Source organism: Oncorhynchus kisutch, linkage group LG28, assembly GCF_002021735.2.
Source record: "Oncorhynchus kisutch isolate 150728-3 linkage group LG28, Okis_V2, whole genome shotgun sequence".
In the NCBI taxonomy this organism is placed as follows: domain Eukaryota; kingdom Metazoa; phylum Chordata; class Actinopteri; order Salmoniformes; family Salmonidae; genus Oncorhynchus; species Oncorhynchus kisutch.
Window position 1 is genome coordinate 4,198,752 of NC_034201.2, and position 22,987 is coordinate 4,221,738.

Below are 22,987 nucleotides of genomic sequence, written 5' to 3' on the forward strand. Positions count from 1 at the left end.
ATTTTACTCACTTGTTTAACCCTCGAATGGACACAAAACGTGACAAGATGTATCAAAAGAACATTTATTGTAACCTAAAGAATTTTAAGCGCGAAAAAAACAGCACATTTTCAACAAAGGAAAATAGGAATGGAAATTTAACAATTTTCAGAATGTGTGGGTGGCCCTTAAAAGGGCCTTTTGGTTGAAGAGTTCGGTGGAGGTTTATTTAAATCGCCAACTAATATTCTTGGGACTGTGAGGAAGCCTTCTTTCCCGCCTTCCCGCTTGGTGCAGCGGCCGCCCCTGTCTTCTTTGGTAGCAAAACAGCCTGGATGTTGGGCAACACACCTCCTTGGGCGATGGTTACACCGCCGAGTAGTTTGTTCAACTCCTCGTCGTTACGAACGGCCAGCTGTAGATGGCGGGGGATGATACGGGACTTCTTGTTGTCCCGAGCGGCATTGCCAGCCAACTCGAGGATCTCAGCCGTCAGGTACTCGAGGACAGCAGCCATGTACACGGGAGCACCAGCACCTACTCTATGAGCGTAGTTGCCCTTCCTCAGCAGACGATGGACACGACCTACGGGGAACTGAAGACCAGCGCGGGAGCTGCGGGACTTTGCCTTAGCGCGGGCCTTTCCTCCGGTTTTGCCTCTTCCAGACATGATGCAGATTCTCAAGACTCAGGTGTAACAGAGACCAAACAGGCTGTGGTTCAAGGAAATAATGAACGCTAAAGGAACTACTGCGGAATATAAACACTGCAATTTAATCCCGCCTTCAAATCCTATTGGATATTGAAATGAGAAGGCGCATATAATTGGCTTTGAGAGGTAACTGCTTGAAAGAGATGAACCCTATTGGCCTGAATTTTCTGTGCATATCAGAGTAGTTGAGGACCGTGTTTGATTGGTTTGTTGTGTTTATCGCTGTTGTCATTGGATCACATTGCTCTCTCAAATTTGGGGGGGAAATGTCACGCCAATCAAATACCCTCCCTCCCTATTTTAATTTTTGGTGGAAAGCCAGCAGTCTATGAAGACGAAACAATTATTTGTTACATGAATCAGCGTGTTTGTAGCAAGGTATATCACAGATGAATAGGGCAAAGTATATTTTGGTAAACAACGAATTGTTGGGAAGCGGGGGTAGAGCTACTGCTACCAACGATAGAGAGAAATATTAATGGCGTCTTTTTGTAGGCAATGAATGGTTCTTTAGACAAAGCCTATGAGGAAAATGGATGGTGTTTTTGGATGAACGCCGTTCAGTCTATGGTTAACACAGGTTTAGGCATCTTATATGTTTTGTTCTATGAGGTACTCTTCATCTAACCTAACTTTTTAGAATTTTGAAGAATTTAGAATATGTAATAATACAAACAAATCACAAATGCTTAATAATAATTCGTAAAGGTCATGTTAACTGACTGCCATTATATCATAGATCAAAACAAAGAAGATCTCATAAGCACGTTGGGAAATTTAACTTTTTCTTTCAACAGCCAATGTGGTAGGTAACGTTAGATACAAAAAAATCTAGCAGCCACTCAGATTCTTACCTATCAAAATAATATTTTGCTCCATAATTACGCAAAGAAAATACATAAACAACGGTGAGCATGCTTTCTAATGTTTAAAAGATTAGATGTATTACTATTAATAGGGTATAATGTTTAATAACATTTTTGTGACCTGCCTCAATGTGTTAAAATAAATAATTTAGATCCAACAATAAAAAGATAAACATCAAGAATCAACAAAGTGCATGCCCTTCCACAAAAGGCTGAGTGATACAGCTTATTCATTATTATTATCAATGATGTTGCTCTTGCTGCGGGCGATTCCCTGATCCACCTCTACGCAGACGACACCATTCTGTATACTTCTGGCCCTTCCTTGGACACTGTGCTATCTAACCTCCAAACCAGCTTCAATGCCATACAACACTCCTTCCGTGGCCTCCAACTGCTCTTACACGCTAGTAAAACCAAAATGCATGCTTTTCAACCATTCGCTGCCTGCACTCGCACGCCCGACTAGCTTCACCACCCTGGATGGTTCCGACCTAGAATATGTGAACATCTATAAGTACCTAGGTGTCTGGCTAGACTGCAAACTCTCCTTCCAGACTCATATCAAACATCTCCAATCCAAAATCAAATCTAGAGTCGGCTTTCTATTTCGCAACAAAGCCTCCTTCAGTCACGCCGCAAAACTTACCCTTGTAAAACTGACTATCCTACCGATCCTCGACTTCGGCGATGTCATCTACAAAATAGCTTCCAATACTCTACTCAGCAAACTGGATGCAGTTTATCACAGTGCCATCTGATTGGTTACTAAAGCACCTTATACCACCCACCACTGCTACCTGTATGCTCTACTCGGCTGGCCCTCGCTACATGTTCGTCGCCAGACCCACTGGCTCCAGGTCATCTACAAGTCTATGCTAGGTAAAGCTCCCCCTTATCTCAGTTCACTGGTCACGATGGCAACACCCACCCGTAGCACGCGCTCCAGCAGGTGAATCTCACTGATCATCCCTAAAGCCAAAACCTAATTTGGCCGCCTTTCCTTCCAGTTCTCTGCTGCCTGCGACTGGAACGAATTGCAAAAATCTTTGGAAGTTGGAGACTTTTATCTCCCTCACCAACTTTACACATCTGCTATCTGAGCAGCTAACCGATCGCTGCAGCTGTACATAGCCCATCGGTATATAGCCCACCCAATTTACCTACCTCATCCCCATACTGTTTTTATTTGATTTACTTTTCTGCTCTTTTGCACACCAGTATCTCTACCTGCACATGTTCATCTGATCATTTATCAGTCGTGTTAATCTGCTAAATTGTAATTATTCACTCCTATGGCCTATTTATTGCCTACCTCCTCATTTTATTTATTTATTTTATTTTACCTTTATTTAACCAGGTAGGCAAGTTGAGAACAAGTTCTCATTTACAATTGCGACCTGGCCAAGATAAAGCAAAGCAGTTCGACAGATAAAACGACACAGAGTTACACATGGAGTAAAAACAAACATACAGTCAATAATGCAGTATAAACAAGTCTATATACAATGTGAGCAAATGAGGTGAGAAGGGAGGTAAAGGCAAAAAAAGGCCATGATGGCAAAGTAAATACAATATAGCAAGTAAAATACTGGAATGGTAGTTTTGCAATGGAAGAATGTGCAAAGTAGAAATAAAAAAATAATGGGGTGCAAAGGAGCAAAATAAATAAATAAATAAAAATTAAATACAGTTGGGAAAGAGGTAGTTGTTTGGGCTAAATTTTAGGTGGGCTATGTACAGGTGCAGTAATCTGTGAGCTGCTCTGACAGTTGGTGCTTAAAGCTAGTGAGGGAGATAAGTGTTTCCAGTTTCAGAGATTTTTGTAGTTCGTTCCAGTCATTGGCAGCAGAGAACTGGAAGGAGAGGCGGCCAAAGAAAGAATTGGTCTTGGGGGTGACTAGAGAGATATACCTGCTGGAGCGTGTGCTACAGGTGGGAGATGCTATGGTGACCAGCGAGCTGAGATAAGGGGGGACTTTACCTAGCAGGGTCTTGTAGATGACATGGAGCCAGTGGGTTTGGCGACGAGTATGAAGCGAGGGCCAGCCAACGAGAGCGTACAGGTCGCAATGGTGGGTAGTATATGGGGCTTTGGTGATAAAACGGATTGCACTGTGATAGACTGCATCCAATTTGTTGAGTAGGGTATTGGAGGCTATTTTGTAAATGACATCGCCAAAGTCGAGGATTGGTAGGATGGTCAGTTTTACAAGGGTATGTTTGGCAGCATGAGTGAAGGATGCTTTGTTGCGAAATAGGAAGCCAATTCTAGATTTAACTTTGGATTGGAGATGTTTGATATGGGTCTGGAAGGAGAGTTTACAGTCTAACCAGACACCTAAGTATTTGTAGTTGTCCACGTATTCTAAGTCAGAGCCGTCCAGAGTAGTGATGTTGGACAGGCGGGTAGGTGCAGGTAGCGATCGGTTGAAGAGCATGCATTTAGTTTTACTTGTATTTAAGAGCAATTGGAGGCCACGGAAGGAGAGTTGTATGGCATTGAAGCTTGCCTGGAGGGTTGTTAACACAGTGTCCAAAGAAGGGCCGGAAGTATACAGAATGGTGTCGTCTGCGTAGAGGTGGATCAGGGACTCACCAGCAGCAAGAGCGACCTCATTGATGTATACAGAGAAGAGAGTCGGTCCAAGAATTGAACCCTGTGGCACCCCCATAGAGACTGCCAGAGGTCCGGACAGCAGACCCTCCGACTTGACACACTGAACTCTATCAGAGAAGTAGTTGGTGAACCAGGCGAGGCAATCATTTGAGAAACCAAGGCTGTCGAGTCTGCCGATGAGGATATGGTGATTGACAGAGTCGAAAGCCTTGGCCAGATCAATGAATACGGCTGCACAGTAATGTTTCTTATCGATGGCGGTTAAGATATCGTTTAGGACCTTGAGCGTGGCTGAGGTGCACCCATGACCAGCTCTGAAACCAGATTGCATAGCAGAGAAGGTATGGTGAGATTCGAAATGGTCGGTAATCTGTTTGTTGACTTGGCTTTCGAAGACCTTAGAAAGGCACGGTAGGATAGATATAGGTCTGTAGCAGTTTGGGTCAAGAGTGTCCCCCCCTTTGAAGAGGGGGATGACCGCAGCTGCTTTCCAATCTTTGGGAATCTCAGACGACACGAAAGAGAGGTTGAACAGGCTAGTAATAGGGGTGGCAACAATTTCGGCAGATAATTTTAGAAAGAAAGGGTCCAGATTGTCTAGCCCGGCTGATTTGTAGGGGTCCAGATTTTGCAGCTCTTTCAGAACATCAGCTGAATGGATTTGGGAGAAGGAGAAATGGGGAAGGCTTGGGCGAGTTGCTGTTGGGGGTGCAGTGCTGTTGTCCGGGGTAGGAGTAGCCAGGTGGAAAGCATGGCCAGCCGTAGAAAAATGCTTATTGAAATTCTCAATTATGGTGGATTTATCAGTGGTGACAGTGTTTCCTATCTTCAGTGCAGTGGGCAGCTGGGAGGAGGTGTTCTTATTCTCCATGGACTTTACAGTGTCCCAGAACTTTTTTGAGTTAGTGTTGCAGGAAGCAAATTTCTGCTTGAAAAAGCTAGCCTTGGCTTTTCTAACTGCCTGTGTATAATGATTTCTAGCTTCCCTGAACAGCTGCATATCACGGGGGCTGTTCGATGCTAATGCAGAACGCCATAGGATGTTTTTGTGTTTGTTAAGGGCAGTCAGGTCTGGGGAGAACCAAGGGCTATATCTGTTCCTGGTTCTAAATTTCTTGAATGGGGCATGTTTATTTAAGATGGTTAGGAAGGCATTTTTAAAAAATATCCAGGCATCCTCTACTGACGGGATGAGATCAATATCCTTCCAGGATACCCCGGCCAGGTCGATTAGAAAGGCCTGCTCGCAGAAGTGTTTCAGGGAGCGTTTTACAGTGATGAGTGGAGGTCGTTTGACCGCTGACCCATTACGGATGCAGGCAATGAGGCAGTGATCGCTGAGATCTTGGTTGAAGACAGCAGAGGTGTATTTAGAGGGGAAGTTGGTTAGGATGATATCTATGAGGGTGCCCGTGTTTAAGGTTTTGGGGAGGTACCTGGTAGGTTCATTGATTATTTGTGTGAGATTGAGGGCATCAAGTTTAGATTGTAGGATGGCTGGGGTGTTAAGCATGTTCCAGTTTAGGTCGCCTAGCAGCACGAACTCTGAAGATAGATGGGGGGCAATCAGTTCACATATGGTGTCCAGAGCACAGCTGGGGGCAGAGGGTGGTCTATAGCAGGTGGCAACGGTGAGAGACTTGTTTTTAGAGAGGTGGATTTTTAAAAGTAGAAGTTCAAATTGTTTGGGTACAGACCTGGATAGTAGGACAGAACTCTGCAGGCTATCTTTGCAGTAGATTGCAACACCGCCCCCTTTGGCAGTTCTATCTTGTCTGAAAATGTTGTAGTTTGGAATTAAAACTTCAGAATTTTTGGTGGTCTTCCTAAGCCAGGATTCAGACACAGCTAGAACATCCGGGTTGGCAGAGTGTGCTAAAGCAGTGAATAGAACAAACTTAGGGAGGAGGCTTCTAATGTTAACATGCATGAAACCAAGGCTATTACGGTTACAGAAGTCGTCAAAAGAGAGCGCCTGGGGAATAGGAGTGGAGCTAGGCACTGCAGGGCCTGGATTCACCTCTACATCGCCAGAGGAACATAGGAGGAGTAGAATAAGGGTACGGCTAAAAGCTATGAGAATTGGTCGTCTAGAACGTCTGGAACATAGAGTAAAAGGAGGTTTCTGGGGGCGATAAAATAGCATCAAGGTATAATGTACAGACAAATGTATGGCAGGATGTGAATACAGTGGAGGTAAACCTAGGTATTGAGTGATGAAGAGAGAGATATTGTCTCTAGAAACATCGTTGAAACCAGGAGATGTCATTGCATGTGTGGGTGGTGGAACTAATAGGTTGGATAAGGTATAGTGAGCAGGACTAGAGGCTCTACAGTGAAATAAGCCAATAAACACTAACCAGAACAGAAATGGACAAGACATATTGACATTAAGGATAGGCATGCTTAGTCGAGTGATCAAAAGGGTCCGGTGAGTGGAGAGGTTGGTTGGTGATTTAGACAGCTAGCCAGGGCATCGGTAGCAAGCTAGCATAGGATGGAGGTCTGTTAGCCACCCCTTACGTTCCGTCAGTAGATTAGTGGGGTTCCGTGTGGTAGAGGGGATTAATCCAAATCACACAACAACAACAAAAATAAAAACAATAGATATAGTTATAGAGGCCCAAGAAGAAAATATAATAATAATAATTAAAAAAATAATTTAAAAAAAATAATAAATAAAAAAAAAAATAAAAAAAAAAAAAAAATTGTCCGATTGTCTATTCAGATAGCAGCCGGTAAGACAGCTAACGGTTAGCAGGCCGCAGATGGGCGTTCAGGTAACGTCGCGACGGAGGAGCCGGCCGAATAACTCCTTCGGGTAGATAACGTCGGCAGTCCAGTTGTGAAGGCCCGGTGGGGCTCCGCGAAGGCAGTAAAACGGGTCCGGATAGGTGACTGCAGCCCAGGTGTGATTGATGGAACTCAGGAGTGATTGACGGAGCTTGCTAGCTCCGATGGTCACACGGATAGCAGCTAGCTAGCTGTGAGATCCGGGTATGAATGTCCAGGGACATGGAGAGAAAAATTGGTCCGGTATGTTCCGTTCCGAGCCGCGCTGCGCCGTACAGAACTGGCGATAGATTTTCGAGCTAAAGGATAGCTGATGACCACAAACCGTGGTTAGCTGAATATTAACGATTTGCCAGTAAAGGAGCTAACTAGCTTCTGAACTAGCTTCTGGATTAGCTTCTGGCTAGTTTCAGGCTAGCTTCTTGGAGTTTCTGGCTAGCTTCTTGGAGGATTACAGATCTGAGGTAAATAATACTTTTTTATAAATATACATTGGTGAGGCGGGTTGCAGGAGAGTGTTTTGAAGATGAGTTGATGGAAAATAAAAATAAAATGTATGTGAAAAAGTTGTAAATATATATATATACAGGACACGACAAGACGAGGACAAAAGACGTCTGAACTGCTATGCCACCTTGGGATTAATGCCTTTTGCACACAATGTATATAGATTATTTTTTTCCCCACTATGTTATTGACTTGTTTATTGTTTACTCCATGTGTAACTCTGTGTGGTTGTCTGTTCACACTGCTATTATGCTTTATCTTGGCCAGGTCGCAGTTGCAAATGAGAACTTGTTCTCAACTAGCCTACCTGGTTAAATAAAGGTGAAATAAAATTAATACAAAAAATGTATAGTTCAGGGGTCTATGGTGATTTTTTTTTTTTTTACAAGGATAGGGCCTACGTGATGTGCTCTGAATTAGAAACGTAGAAGCACACAAATAAATCTAGGAGAACAATGACAATGACTAAAACTTAATGAATAAACATTTTGGGGAGTGATCCATAATCGAGCACAATCATTAGGTGAGCCAAAAACATTTCAGGTGGCCCGTGGTAACGAAAGTTAATGAAATTGTAACTCCAGTTCTATGAGTGGCGGGGAGCCCCATAATGCAGCTCTGCTCTTGTAGGTTTACCCTGCTGCTGAGGCAGTGAGTAGCCTGAGAAATGTATTATGCACACACCTGCAGCCAATGGGAGTACAGGTGTCCCAATATATGGGGATTGCCTCCCCACATTCAGCCTCCTGAAAATGATCTTCAGCGAGACTGTGGGTTGGCAAGGCCTAAGGCCCATGGGGCTCTGCTCCACATATAGAGCTGGAGTTACAACTTCAATAACTATCGTTCTATATCGTGGAGCTCCGCCTCTGCTCCTATTGGTTTAAGGCGGAGCGAAACGCTCCCTAATGTACTCCCTGCCGAGCCCAACACTTCCCACGTAATGACAAGGTTGGGCCTAGCAATAGCTGTGACCGAGTCCAATGGCGGACTGGCCGTCAGGAGCACCGGGACATTTCCCGGTGGCCTGAGGGTCGTTTTGGCCTGCGGTGAATAGTCAACTTGACCAGCGATAATATTGCAAGCAGGAATGAGTTGACGGAGAAGCCACGCATCAAGCGCTACACTCTCTCGCTGCAGTGTCCCCACGCCAAAAATGACATCAGGTCTCTCCGCGACGCACATAGCAACCGTCTACCTGCTTCTCTACCGATAACATTTTAGAAAGGTGGAGCAGAGAGGGAGAGAATAAAAAAGAGAAAGGCCCATGCCACAGATGCAGCTAAATGCTGCAAAATAAACTACATGTTCGCTAGTAAGGGAACAGGTCAGTCAAAACCACTAGCTAAAACACACACACACACGACACCCAGCATGGCTAGCTAAGTAGCCTAGCTAATAATGGTGACATAACGGCCGGTAGGCTAAACAGTTTGCACGTCTTCGTGGAGTAATTATATCATAATATGACATTTGAAGGCAATATGTTTAAACTAGTAAAAAATAGTAAACCTAGACTATGGACTTGCCAGCATTCAGTCATGACTCATGCCACATAAACTAGGGAAAGTGCACATACACTGTACAGAGAAACAGGCTACAGTAATTTTCTTTGTAAAGGTGAAGAAGGAAGCAGCAGCAGCAGTAGAGCTTCAGGTGCTCCTGCAGAACTGGAGATGGTGGTCAGTTCAGAGTCAGACTCAGAGCAGGAACCTTCAGGTACAACTTAAAGGCACAAACCTAAACATGTAGGCTATGATTTTAGATTACTATGTGCTGTATTTATGAGATTATCAGTAGGACTGTAATCGGGGGCATACCTTGTATGTGCTATGATTGGTGTATTCCTAGTGAGTTTTTGAGGGTGCACCCATAGCCATAGCATACCTTGAAAACTCAGTTTTCAGATAGGCTACTTGTTGGTCAGTCCCAAATGTTTGTATTTTGTCATGTGGATAACTTTCTTCCCAGATGAACATAGTGGCCAAATGTATAACTAGTTTGGTAAAATTAGCGGTTTGGTGGTATGCATGAACAGGTTGGCCTGGGATGGAGTCAAATTCCTGGCCTGAATTATTGTTTCAGTCCGCCCCTGACCGAGTCCCACAGTACAGTAACACAAGGTCTCACAATATACTGTGTCCTCAGTAAATCTGCAACACTGGCAAAGCCAATGACTAGTGAACAGACAACTAGAATATGAGACACAGCTAATCTGAACAAGCAGATAGATAGTGCTCCAATATCCTGTCAAGAAAAACAGACCCACCAGAGAACTGACACAAAGTGTCACCCTACACTGTGTTTTCGGTAACCCACAACACTCAATCTGAGGAACACAAAGACTGGTGGGTAGAGATGCAGGACATGAGCTGAAATTAACTGAACCAAGCAGACGTTAATTAATGCTCTAATATCCCTATAACAACTGGTACTACAGTGTTTGCAACACAAGGTGTCGCCCTACAGTGTGCTTCTAGTAATCCGCCTCCCCTAGTCTTAAGGAAACCGAAGACTAGTGGGCTGAAAAGTAATTACACGAGCCCAACTGAATTGAACAAGCTGACAGTTACCTCTCCAATATTCCTTCAATAACTGACACTCAACAGTGATGCAACTCAAGGTGTCGTCCTTCACCGTGTCATCAGTAAATCCACCGCACCTAGTCTGAGGAATAATCCACAGACTAGCGGGCAAAGAAAAGGACGACCTGAACCATCAAGGCAGTTTGCATTCCAATATTCCCGCACAACTGATATTACAGTGAATCGTCACAAGGTGTCACCCTAGACCGTATTATCAGTAAATCCGCTTCACTCAAAAAACATCAACCCAGAAACTGTACTGCACATGCAGACAGTTAATATATGATGATAGGTAAAAGAGTATATAAAACATGGGCAAATAATGAACTGAACGCTCAGACAGTAATAACGCTCCAATGTAATTTCAAAGATTGGTATAATAGTAATGTAATACAAGGTTACAAATACTATTTCCCTCATCATTCTGCCCCAACACAGTCTTAAACTGTTGGCATGTAAAAAAAAAACTGCACTGAACGTCAGTCAGGAGACAAGTCTCATACGTCACTCTAATAGAGAAAAAGCAGGCCTCTTGGGAACATGCCCATTGACCCAGCATCTTTCTCCTTTAGTTCAAGTCCTCCCATCAGCAACACTGAGTACGGACTGAGCCAGAGAGTTGGAAGACATATCTGAAAGATAGAAACTGATAAAAGGGGACTGTGACGACCAGGATGCCGCCGGGCAAATATCCTCTATCCCTGTTCCTCTGAAAAGAGCAGCAGAAGCCACAACTCCATCGGTGGAGTGGGCTCTTCTACCCAGAGGCAATGGACGCTCTGCAGCCTCATAAGCCATCTCAATGCTTTCACAAAGCCAATGAAACTGACGCTGTTTAGAGAGTGGTCTACCGAGTGCCGCAGCACCTTGACACACAAACAGCTGGGGGGATGACCTAATGGCCGCCGTGCGCTCCAAGTAGTACGCCAAGGCACAGGCGATGGAGCCGTTCCTCTCCTATCAACATGCGGAGGGGTAGAGAAGGCCCACAAATCTACAATCTGTTATCTGTAAATTTAAGAGGTTAGGACATAACACCGCAAGGCGGTCGGGCCTCATCTAAAGAGCGCACAAATCCCTGACACGCTTAGCAGTGGTCAGAGTGAGTAACAGTGCCATCTTCAAAGAACATTTTGAAGGGGATTTGGTTCAATGGCTCGAACGGAGGCTTACAAAGCACTTGGAGTACCAAAGTCTTATCCCACTGAGGGAGCGTGGCTCTAGGCATTGGCCGAAGCGTTCCCAATAGGATGCATTTCACTAGTGGGTGACTGAAGACGGTGTCTCTGCCAAAACCCTCATGACAAGCTGAAATCGCCACCGCGAACACCTTAATAGTGACGGATGAGCACTGCTTATCAAATATATACTGTAGGAATGAGAGGACGCTCTCAACTTGACAGCACACGGGTCAACGTTCTTTGTGACGCACCACTGTGAAAACACGTTCCTGGATGTGGAACTGGCACGTGAGCCCTGTATGGTTCTGATCACTACATCAGATAACCCACAGCACTCTAACCTGTTCCTCTCAGGAATCAGACCACTCAGCCTCCTGCCTGAAACAACGTGTCCTATCGATGTGGAATGGGACGAGGCGGCGAAATCAGCATCTGAATCATCTCCGCAAACTATGGAGCCCCTGAGCGATCGGGAGCTATCAATATGATTGACAACCCGCCTGAACTCACCAGAGCTAGTAGCAGGAGAATGGAGGACAGTGGTGGAAATGTTTACAGGAGAACATATCTTACATTACTCATCTCATATGAATATACTGTATTCTATACCATCTATTGCATCTTGCCTATGCCGCTCGGTCATCGCTAATCCATATATTTATATGTACATATTCTTATTCCATCCCTTTACTTAGATTTGTGTGTAGTTGTTGTGGAATTGTTAGATTACTTGTTAGATATTACTGCAAGGTCGGAACTAGAAGCGCAAGCATTTCGCTACACTCACATTAACATCTGCTAACCATGTGTATGTCACCAATAACATTTGATTTGATTTGTCTAGCTGTATACACAGGTAGACAATCCTGTAGACTGGGCCAAGGTACGCTCTTCACAATTCACATGAACCCCAAAAGTGTGAGATGAATCACCATCTGTGTTGTGTGTGCGATCGGCATCTCTGCTGACGGGGCATGCACCAGTAGGTTGTCCAGGTAATCCAAATCCCTTATCCCCTGGCAATGCAATGGTTCTATTGCCACCTCCACACATTTGGAAAAGATGCTAGGTGCCAGGGCGTACCCAAACAGCATCCTTGTGTATTCGTATGCCACCCATTGAAAGGCAAAACGGATGCACCGGCACATGAATGTATGCGTCCTTCAGGTCTATGCAAAAGTCTTTCGCATGGACACATCCCAGCAGACATTTTGTCGTGAGCATTCCGAGCATTCATTTGGCTACGCTCTTGTTGCGAATGCGTCGATCCAGTATCGGCCTCATCCCCCCCCATCTTTTTTTGACACTAGGAAGTAGAGCGAATATAGCCCGCTGTTCCCTTAGCTCTCATGAAACCACGGTGACCACATCCTTCGCCAAAAGTTCTGTGATCTCTGCAACGAGCGGTGACTTTTTGGTGCGATTTCATTACCGTCTACACGAACCCCGTAAATGGGGAGGGGTCCAGCGAAATTGGATGGTATAACCCTTCTCCAGCGTCTGGTCAAATAATAATGACAAAGCGGGAGAGTGCGAAGCTTTGGTGCATTCAGTAGGAAATGCCTGTCATCCCCTATAGCCCTTGCCACCGCTGTCCGCCGACAATAAAGCGGCGGTACAGCCCAAGGCGGGCCTCCCATGAAAGGGAGAGGGAACAATAGCGCATTCTGTGAGAAATGGGGGTGATGACAGATTGGTTATACGTGTAACCTTGCTGTCCAAGCCCTCCGTGATTGCAGCACGGGTCTGTACTGCACTGACAGAGGCGCTCGCTTGAGTCAGAGCGCCGTCCCCTAACAGGGATTGCGTCACCTGACCAGAAACGGGCTGTGTATGCAGGCTGTTATGTGAAACCCGAGCCACCTTGCTCATAGGAGACTGTGGTGTGAGGTTTTTATGAAGTGTAGCGCTGGGGTCATTAAAGGTGTCCGCCCTGCTACCTTGTCATTAGCCCTACTCAAACCAACCTTGTGTGAGTGCTAAACTACGCACCCGTGGTGGGCAGTCCTACAACCAGAGGGGTGTGTGTGTGAGTGAGAGAGAGAGTGAAGAACAAACACCATTGTAAATACAACCCATATTTATGCCTATTTATTTTATCTTGTGTCCTTTAGCCATTTGTACATTGTTAGAACACTGTATATATATATAATATGACATTTGTAATGTCTTTACTGTTTTGAAACTTCTGTATGTGTAATGTTTACTGTTCATTTTTGTTGTTTTTCACTTTATATATTCACTTTGTATGTTGTCTACCTCACTTGCTTTGGCAATGTTAACACATGTTTCCCATGCCAATAAAGCCCTTGAATTGAATTGAATTGAGAGAGAGAGAGGTTCTCTTGTGACAAAGTCATCTCTTTATGGAGCAAACAACACATAGGCTCCTCCATCCCAAGGATCGGACCATTTAAAAAAAAACGCCTAAAATGACATACCCAAATCTTATTGTCTGTAGCCGAGGACATGAAACTAAGGATATGCATATTCTTGATGCTGAGAGTACGTACTCTTGAGGGATATCCTCCTGAAAAAAAAGGATCCGTGAGGCCACTCCTGGCATGCTGTGGTCCCAAACCCAAGAAACATAGGTCGCGTGAGTCCACAAACACCGCCATTGAAGAGCAGCGACACTGAGCTCTGATTGAGCTTTTGGGGGTGTTGATTTCCAACCCTGCTCCTAAACTTGTGTTAACTTCAGACTTTATTTTCGCTGTTTATTCCAAAACGTTATTCTTTCCCTATTTATTTCCCCCAAAGGGATGGCTGAATGAACCAGAGGTAATTTATTTCCCGGTTTTAAGACTACAAACTGGCGAGCTCTATGCCGCGTTCAAAACAACTGGGAACTCGGAAATCTCTAACTTCAGTGTGTTCAAAATAACTGGGAACTCAGAAAAAAACAAGCTCCGACAAGGGGAATTTATTTTTTTGAATGGTCATCCAACTCGGAATTCCATGTTTCAAGCTCTGATCACCAACATCATGATATGACCCAGTTTTTTTAAAACAAAAAATACAGATTTTTTCCAGTCGGAGCAATTTTTTTGTCCTTAGTTCCTAGTTGTCTTGAACGCACTGAAGTCTGAGATTTCCAAGTTCCCAGTTGTTTCGAACATGGCACCAGTTGTCTTGAAAGCACCACAAACCCGCAAAGTAGGCTTAGTCTTGCTATGCTTTCAAACCTGCAGTAAACATGCACGAGAGAAACAAACCATTGTAGCTTCTCATGCATTGAAAAATGCATCCTTTCAATGTATCCCCCCTCATCAACAAAAACAGAATAATTTAAAAAATGTATAGGCCTACAGAAGTATGAATGGGTGCAACACCCTTAAAGGTATGATACACTAGCACAGGATGCAGCACGGTGAAACACAGCTTCCCATTCATTTCAATGGAAGGAAAGTGGAGAGGGCAGGGGACCTTTGGGCGGTGTGAAGGTAGTGTGGGAGGCGATGAAAAATATACACTTTTCCCAACATTATGCAAATCACCAGCGGCGACTGCTGGGCGATGACCAATCATATCGAGTGGTTGCCATGACAAATGTGATGCTATGCGACCCAAGGCCGGAGACTTTCTTCAGCAAAGATGGCAGACAAAAATACTAGAATGGAAGCAAATGTAAGTGATTAAAACATCATGATGAATCATGCAAAAAATGTATAGTTGACAGGAATATGTTAGTTAATGTAGAGACAAACAATTATGCATATTTTTTTAATCATAAAGTTCATTTATGAAAATCGCAATTTAGTAAACTAGCTTACATTAGCCAGCTGGTTGGCTAGCTTTATGGGTGTTTTGACATGAGTATGAAATTGTAATTCTGGTTGTTTCATGTTTTAGGGACTCCTGAAACAACCAGCAAACCAGGCTGTCATCTTGTGAAACAGTGGATCTAAAGAATCTTGCTAGCTAAAGCATTTACTGCAAATTGAATGTACAAGTTTGTAAGCTTTCCTTGCTGATATTTGCTATGCAATGCAGATAGATTAAATAACGTAGCTAGCTATGTTCTTGCTTATTGTGCAGTGGAAGATAAAAAAATAAATACCTGTATGCCTATAGATGTGTAGCTAGCTGTCTTGCCGACCTGTGTTTAGACCCAAACGTTCGGTATACATATTAGTTCCAAGCCTAGCTCAGTCTTCCAGTCTTTGTATGATGCTGTGTCTGCATGTACAGTGCCTTGCGAAAGTATTCGGCCCCCTTGAACTTTGCGACCTTTTGCCACATTTCAGGCTTCAAACATAAAGATATAAAACTGTATTTTTTTTGTGAAGAATCAACAACAAGTGGGACACAATCATGAAGTGGAACGACATTTATTGGATATTTCAAACTTTTTTAACAAATCAAAAACTGAAAAATTGGGCGTGCTAAATTATTCAGCCCGCTTAAGTTAATACTTTGTAGCGCCACCTTTTGCTGCGATTACAGCTGTAAGTGGCTTGGGGTATGTCTCTATCAGTTTTGCACATCGAGATAATGAATTTTTTTCCCATTGCTCCTTGCAAAACAGCTCGAGCTCAGTGAGGTTGGATGGAGAGCATTTGTGAACAGCAGTTTTCAGTTCTTTCCACAGATTCTCGATTGGATTCAGGTCTGGACTTTGACTTGGCCATTCTAACACCTGGATATGTTTATTTTTGAACCATTTCATTGTAGATTTTGCTTTATGTTTTGGATCATTGTCTTGTTGGAAGACAAATCTCCGTCCCAGTCTCAGGTCTTTTGCAGACTCCATCAGGTTTTCTTCCAGAATGGTCCTGTATTTAGCTCCATCCATCTTCCCATCAATTTTAACCATCTTCCCTGTCCCTGCTGAAGAAAAGCAGGCCCAAACCATGATGCTGCCACCACCATGTTTGACAGTGGGGATGGTGTGTTCAGGGTGATGAGCTGTGTTGCTTTTACGCCAAACATAACGTTTTGCATTGTTGCCAAAAAGTTCAATTTTGGTTTCATCTGACCAGAGCACCTTCTTCCACATGGTTGGTGTGTCTCCCAGGTGGCTTGTGGCAAACGTTAAACAACACTTTTTATGGATATCTTTAAGAAATGGCTTTCTTCTTGCCACTCTTCCATAAAGGCCAGATTTGTGCAATATACAACTGATTGTTGTCCTATGGACAGAGTCTCCCACCTCAGCTGTAGATCTCTGCAGTTCATCCAGAGTGATCATGGGCCTCTTGGCTGCATCTCTGATCAGTCTTCTCCTTGTATGAGCTGAAAGTTTAGAGGGACGGCCAGGTCTTGGTAGATTTGCAGTGGTCTGATACTCCTTCCATTTCAATATTATCGCTTGCACAGTGCTCCTTGGGATGTTTAAAGCTTGGGAAATCTTTTTGTATCCAAATCCGGCTTTAAACTTCTTCACAACAGTATCTCGGACCTGCCTGGTGTGTTCCTTGTTCTTCATGATGCTCTCTGCGCTTTTAACGGACCTCTGAGACTATCACAGTGCAGGTGCATTTATACGGAGACTTGATTACACACAGGTGGATTGTATTTATCATCATTAGTCATTTAGGTCAACATTGAATCATTCAGAGATCCTCACTGAACTTCTGGAGAGAGTTTGCTGCACTGAAAGTAAAGGGGCTGAATAATTTTGCACGCCCAATTTTTCAGTTTTTGATTTGTTAAAAAAGTTTGAAATATCCAATAAATGTTGTTCCGCTTCATGATTGTGTCCGACTTGTTGTTGATTCTTCACAAAAAAATACAGTTTTATATCTTTATGTTTGAAGCCTGAAATGTGGCAAAAGGTCGCAAAGTTCAAGGGGGCCGAATACTTTCGCAAGGCACTGTACATCTAACACATGGTTTCAAATGTTAGATGCCATTCCATTTGCTCTGTTCCAGTCATTATTAGGAGCTGTCCTCCGCTAAGCAGCCTCCACTGGTCGGCATGTTCACTGGGCAATCTCCACCGTCTCTGTCATTCTACCCCCAAGCGAAAGTGAAACTTTGGGGCTCCTTTCTCAGTCACACATTTAGCCTAGTGTGGTAGTGGTACACATGTCTATGAGATTATTAACAAGGCATCAGTCCTGTATTGGACAAAAATAGTATTCTAAGAAGATGTGGTTTATGAGATATTTTAGGAATAACTCTTAAGACTAAAATAAGAACAATAGTAATAGTTGACTTATCTGAAGGTATGAATTATTTTGAGAATCAATTGAGAGTTCTTTACCAGAATAACAAGACAAACACAATGTATTTATACAATCAACATTTAATAACACTAATCTAAATATTTACATACATAATGAGAATGATCATGAAAAGTTAGGAAATAGAATGAAAGACAAGAATTGAAGAGCTTGAGATCCTGAACATGAAATGATATTATTCTCAGTCTGTGATCAAAGTCCATTGTGGCTTCTTGATTGTTCAGGCTGCATGTGAAGAACAAAGGAAGATGTCCTTTCTTCTTGAGTTGGGGTTCCTCCTTTGGTCCGGAGTTGGTGTCCTTATGCTTGTTGCTTTTCTCTGTTGACTCCTTGCTTGAGTTGCAGTGGCTGTGCTCTAATAGTATTCTCCTTCTTTCCTTGAAGAAGGTTAGCTCAAGTGTGCCATTCAGGCTACACTAGCTCTTTTAACTCTCCTCGTCTTCTGAGCCTTTTTAGTGCGTGGGCACTTCCGTCCCAATTTCAAGTACAATTCCCTAAAAAGGTACTTTCCCCCTAATTTATCAGTTACCAGTTCTGGCCATTAAAGGCAAAGACCAGGGCCTGTCGTCAGCTTGCTGGAGCTCGAGGTGCTTATTCCTCCTTTAGGTCCAGAGTTAAGAGAATGAGAGAAAGGGGAGCATTACTTTTCTAGTCCTGCCAGGTTAAATGGTATCACACCTAGGCGTCTAGAGCCATTATTACAACCCATTGTCTTGGAGGTAGAGAAAGCATTTTGGGGAGGAAATTTAAAGTTGGTCAATTCAACATAATGTTCAGTATTGTTCAACATACAGTATGACATTCAAACAACACATCCCTACACTAGAGCTGTGACAAATGATGAGTATCAGTGTTTTAAAAAATACATTTATTTCAAATAAATTAAACATTTAAAATGATCACATCATACTTTATAGGCTTCAAATAGAAAGGATCTAGCTCGCCCCTTCTTGCTGGTTCTGCCCACTGACGCATTTGTTCTCATTGGAAACAACAGGCTGTGGTCTAGTTTGAGTTAGTTAAACTTTTTTTGTTTGTTATGGGTCCTTAATGCACATTTGTTCCTTGTAAGGAGAGGGACCTATGTACCGAATTTATGACACTACATCACACAGGCAGAGGGGCGTGAGCTTTCAAAGTTTCCATTTCCAATTGTTTATTATAGCGCCAAGTGTGCATGGCATGGCATGAGACGGTGGGGCCCATGGCCCTTTACCATCCTACAATGTTGCACCAGCGTGGCTTACAGTTTCACAGGAATTTGATTTTTTTTTCCACCAAATTGCTTGAACCCCTAAAAAAAACATATAGCTCCTTCAGAAAGTATTCACATCCCTTGATTTTTTCCAAATTCTGTTGTGTTACAGCCTCATTTTAAAATGTATTATATTGAGGTTATCTGCCACTGATCTACACACAATACCGTACAATGTCAATGTGGAATTTAGTTTTCGGCTTTAGATTTTATTTTGTAAAAAAATTCTAAATTGAGTTAATATGTATTCAACCCCTTTGTTATGGCAAACCTAAATACGTTCAGGAGTAAAAATTTACCCCACAGCCAACCGAATGGTGCAGTAGTCTAAGGCACTGCATCACAGTGCTAGCTGTGCCACTAAAGATCCTGATTCGTGTCCAGGCTCTGTCGCAGCCGGCCGCGACTGGAGACCCATGGGGCTGCGCACAATTGGCCCAGTATCGTCCGGGTTAGAGGAGGGTTTGGCCGGCAGGGATGTTCTTGTTCCATCACACAATAGCGACTCCTGTGGCGGGCTGGGCACAATGCACGCTGACACTGTCTCCAGGTGTACGGTGTTTCCTCCGACACATTGGTGCGGATGGCTTTTGGATTAAGCGGGCATTGTGTCAAGAAGCAGGGCGGCTTGGCTGGGTTGTGTTTCAGAGGACGCACGGCTCTCGACCTTCGCCTCTCCCGAGTCCGTATGGGAGTTGCAGCGATGGGACAAGACTAACTACCAATTAGATACCACAAAATTGGGGAGAAAAAGGGGTAATACATTAAATTGACCCCACACATACAGATAATTGTAAGGTCCATAAGTGCATCGCATGAAGGGTATCTATTGGTAGATGGGTAAAAAACATTTTTAAAGCAGACACTGAATATCGCTTTAAACATGGCAAAGTTAATAATTACACTTTGGATGGTGTATCAATACATCCAGGCGTCCTTCCTAGTTCAGTTGCTGGAGAGGAAAGAAACCTCTCAGGGATTTCACCATGAGGCCAATAGTGATTTTAACTGTTACAGGCCTCCCGAGTGGTGCATCGCAGTGCTAGAGACATCACTACAGACCCAGGTTCAAACCCGGGCTGTATCACAACCGGCCCGTGATTGGGAGTCCCATAGGACAGCGCACAATTGTCCCAGCGTCGTCCGGGATAGGGGAGGGTTTGGGCTTACAAGTCGGCCATCATTGTAAATAAGAATTTGTTCTTAACGGACTTGCCTAGTTAAATAAAGGTTAAATAAATCAAATCAAATAAATAGAGTTTAATGGCTGTGATTGGAGAAAACTGAGGATGGATCAATAATATTGTAGTTACTCCACAATTACTAACCTAAATGACAGAGTGAAAAGAAGGAAGTCTGTACAGAATACAAATATTCCAAAACATGCATCCTGTAATATTTCCCAAAAAGTTGGCAAAGAAATGAACTTTTTGTCCTAAATTCAAAGCATTATGTTTGGGGCAAATCCAACAAAACAGATCACTAAGTACCACTCTTCATATTTTCAAGCATGGTGGGGGCTACATCATGTTATGAATATGCTCGTCATCTGCAAGGACTAGGGATTTTATTTTTTCAATAAAAAGAAACGGAATAGAGCTAAGCGCAGGGAAAATCATTGAGGAAAACCTGGTTCATTCTGCTTTCCAACAGACACTGGGAAACAAATTCACATTTCAGCAGGACAATAACCTAAGACACAAGGCCAAATATACACAGGAGTTGTTTACCAAGACGACATTGAATGTTCCCAATTACAGTTTTGACTTAAAACGGCTTGAAAATCTATGGCAACACTTGAAAATGGCTATCTAGCAATGATCAACAACCAACTTCACAGAGCTTGAAGAGTTTAAAAAATAATAAATATTGTACGATCCAGATGTACAAAGCTCCTAAGAGACTTAACCCAAAAGACTCACAGCTGTAAATCGCTACCAAAGGTGATTCTAACATGTATTGACTCAGGGGGTTGAACACTTGTCGAATCAAGATATATTAGTGTTTGATTTTTTATTAAGCTTTGAACAATTTAGATTTCCCCCCCCCCCCCGCACTTAAATCAATTTGAATCCCAATGTGTAGGGGTGTGAATACTTTCTGAAGGCACTGTATGCGGTTATACATTGTCTTCAGACAAGCTGTAACTTCAAGTAGTAATGTTTATGGGTTTCAACCAACAAAAAAGTGATGTTACCTCAGTGACAATTTCATAATGAAAACGTAATTATGTGTGTGACTTTACTTGGCAAACAGTACTATGTTATGATGATTATGGGAGTCTGTCTTAAAGAGTAGAGGTGGGGCAGGAGTAACAATATTTCCTTGTCTATTACTACTGAACCACATTCCCTTACTATAACATCAAATATACTTTAGGGATACACAATACAAATTCTGAGCGGATGGCAAAATAATTGTCTTACAAAACGCATATGCCAATACTGTACAAGATAACTACTTTTATGTACATCTTTACACTACCCTATGTTCTGTGCGTGACAACGCATGTCCTGGAGGACTGTGACATCTTATAAGCTCAACTTGAATTAAGGAGCAACAATCTTGCATTACAGGGGAGAAAGTCATAACCATCTGACCATCTTTTTTTATTACCTCAACCATGATAATTCCCTGATATTAATATTAAGAGGACTCAATCTGTATATCATTTTACTATTCAACTATTAAAGATATTTATGGCATATCCTCCATCAATAATTCTGACCCAGAGAATGTGTAACGTTAGTACTTAGGCGATTGAGGTATTTCAACTTGCCTAGTAGATACAAATTAAAAAGGGTCTGAGCTGATCATTTAAAACAGTTTGCCTTTTTCATAACAGTTTGCCTTGAAGATTTCCCTTTCTAAAAAAACAATACAAAACACAGACATAAGTATGCCTGCATTTGGTTTTTGTACAACTTACAATTATGAACAACATTGTTAAAACATAATGTATAAGCCACTATGAATGTCAACATTACCACCAACTTAAGACCTATGCGAGGGTTTGATATTTGTTCTTCAACTAAGTTTGTTATTTAAGATTACATTCACAACTAAGCAGGAAAGAAAGATAAAGTCATGTCTCTACTAGGCCTACCGAATGCAAACCACCAAACGTGACCCAATATTTTTGGGGGAAACAGAAGGATAATCATGTGAATCAGAGAGCAAACAATACAAATACCAATAAAATTAACACCAGAAGAAGCTGTCAAGTGCTGTAAACAATCCGATAAAGTGCAACCAAGAAAATCATATTTTTAAATAAATTGATTTGGAAGAGGCCACACTCACTCTACCTACTGCCCCTTTAGTGTTGAATTGCAACATCTTCAAGTTGATTCTTACTTTCGTTATCCCCCTTTTACCCCCTTTAAATCCACCAGAGCAGCAGAGGCTCCTTCTGAAAAGAAATGGCTTTGATAATAAGCAAACAGTCCCTGGATCCATCTAGCTTTCCCTGACGTGTGCGTTTCTCATTCAGAGGAAAAGGAGTCCTATCAGAGGTAAGAGATGCAGGATAGGTAACCACCAACCTGGGGTGTACGTGTTCTGCCTGCAAAAACTAGATACAAGTGGCAAATTTGGGTTCCTCATCTGATGGTGAAATCAGGAAGAAATGGTGGGACAGGATGACCAATGCTAAGCATGCTCCAACCATTTCAAGCAGTCCTACGATCCTACCCAACCCAATACCATTGACCCAGAAAAGCCAGGGCGATTTCTGGGTCCACGGCAACAGTAGCCTACTTCTAAGTCTCAGGAAGGCGGTAGCAATGCCATTAGCCATCCGCTATACACCATTCAGTTGTCTATCAGTTGTCTGCTGTGCTCGGCCCACCATTGGTGGCACTGGCTTTGTCCTTCGACTTCGACTTGAAGGAGAAGCGCTTGATGAGTCGTCGGGAGAAGCTGCCGGACTTCTTACGCACAATGGTGCCAGAGGCAGAAGAGGCAGAGACACTGGCCAGGTTGGAGAGGTCCTCGTGGGATTGGCTGAAGGTTGGGTCCTTCTTTCGGTGTCTTGTACGGAATAGTAGCTTGGTTCCGCTGCGGAGGAAGCCCACTAGAAGAGCGTAATAGAGACAGGAGTTACATCATGGTGTATTATGGTGATTTGGAAAATACAATATTGATATTGCAGTTTACATAAATACCGTAAATTTATATCAAAACATTCACATATTCATTTACATCCACATCTAATTATCCTCGTAAGATGATGCAAACCACAACACAATTTCCTCTTATCGTATTTTCTTGATTCTATAAAATACTGTACATTTCCA

General features: G+C 43.0%; 2 protein-coding genes across 2 annotated transcripts in view; both read right to left on the reverse strand.

The window, feature by feature from the left end:
- Positions 1-50: 50 nt before the first annotated feature.
- h2ax (H2A.X variant histone) lies at positions 51-768 on the reverse strand. Its single transcript, XM_020464542.2, has one exon. It carries the CDS (start codon positions 647-649, stop codon positions 221-223), a length of 429 nt encoding a protein of 142 aa, XP_020320131.1. The 5' UTR covers positions 650-768; the 3' UTR covers positions 51-220.
- Positions 769-17,478: 16,710 nt separating this feature from the next.
- Positions 17,479-22,987, reverse strand: part of c2cd2l (c2cd2 like) — a 44,882-nt gene continuing 39,373 nt past the window's right edge. The window contains exon 15 of the mRNA XM_020464532.2: positions 17,479-22,764. Coding sequence (XP_020320121.1) covers positions 22,514-22,764 — 251 coding nt within the window. The 3' untranslated portion in view covers positions 17,479-22,513. The remainder of the gene's footprint in view (positions 22,765-22,987) is intronic.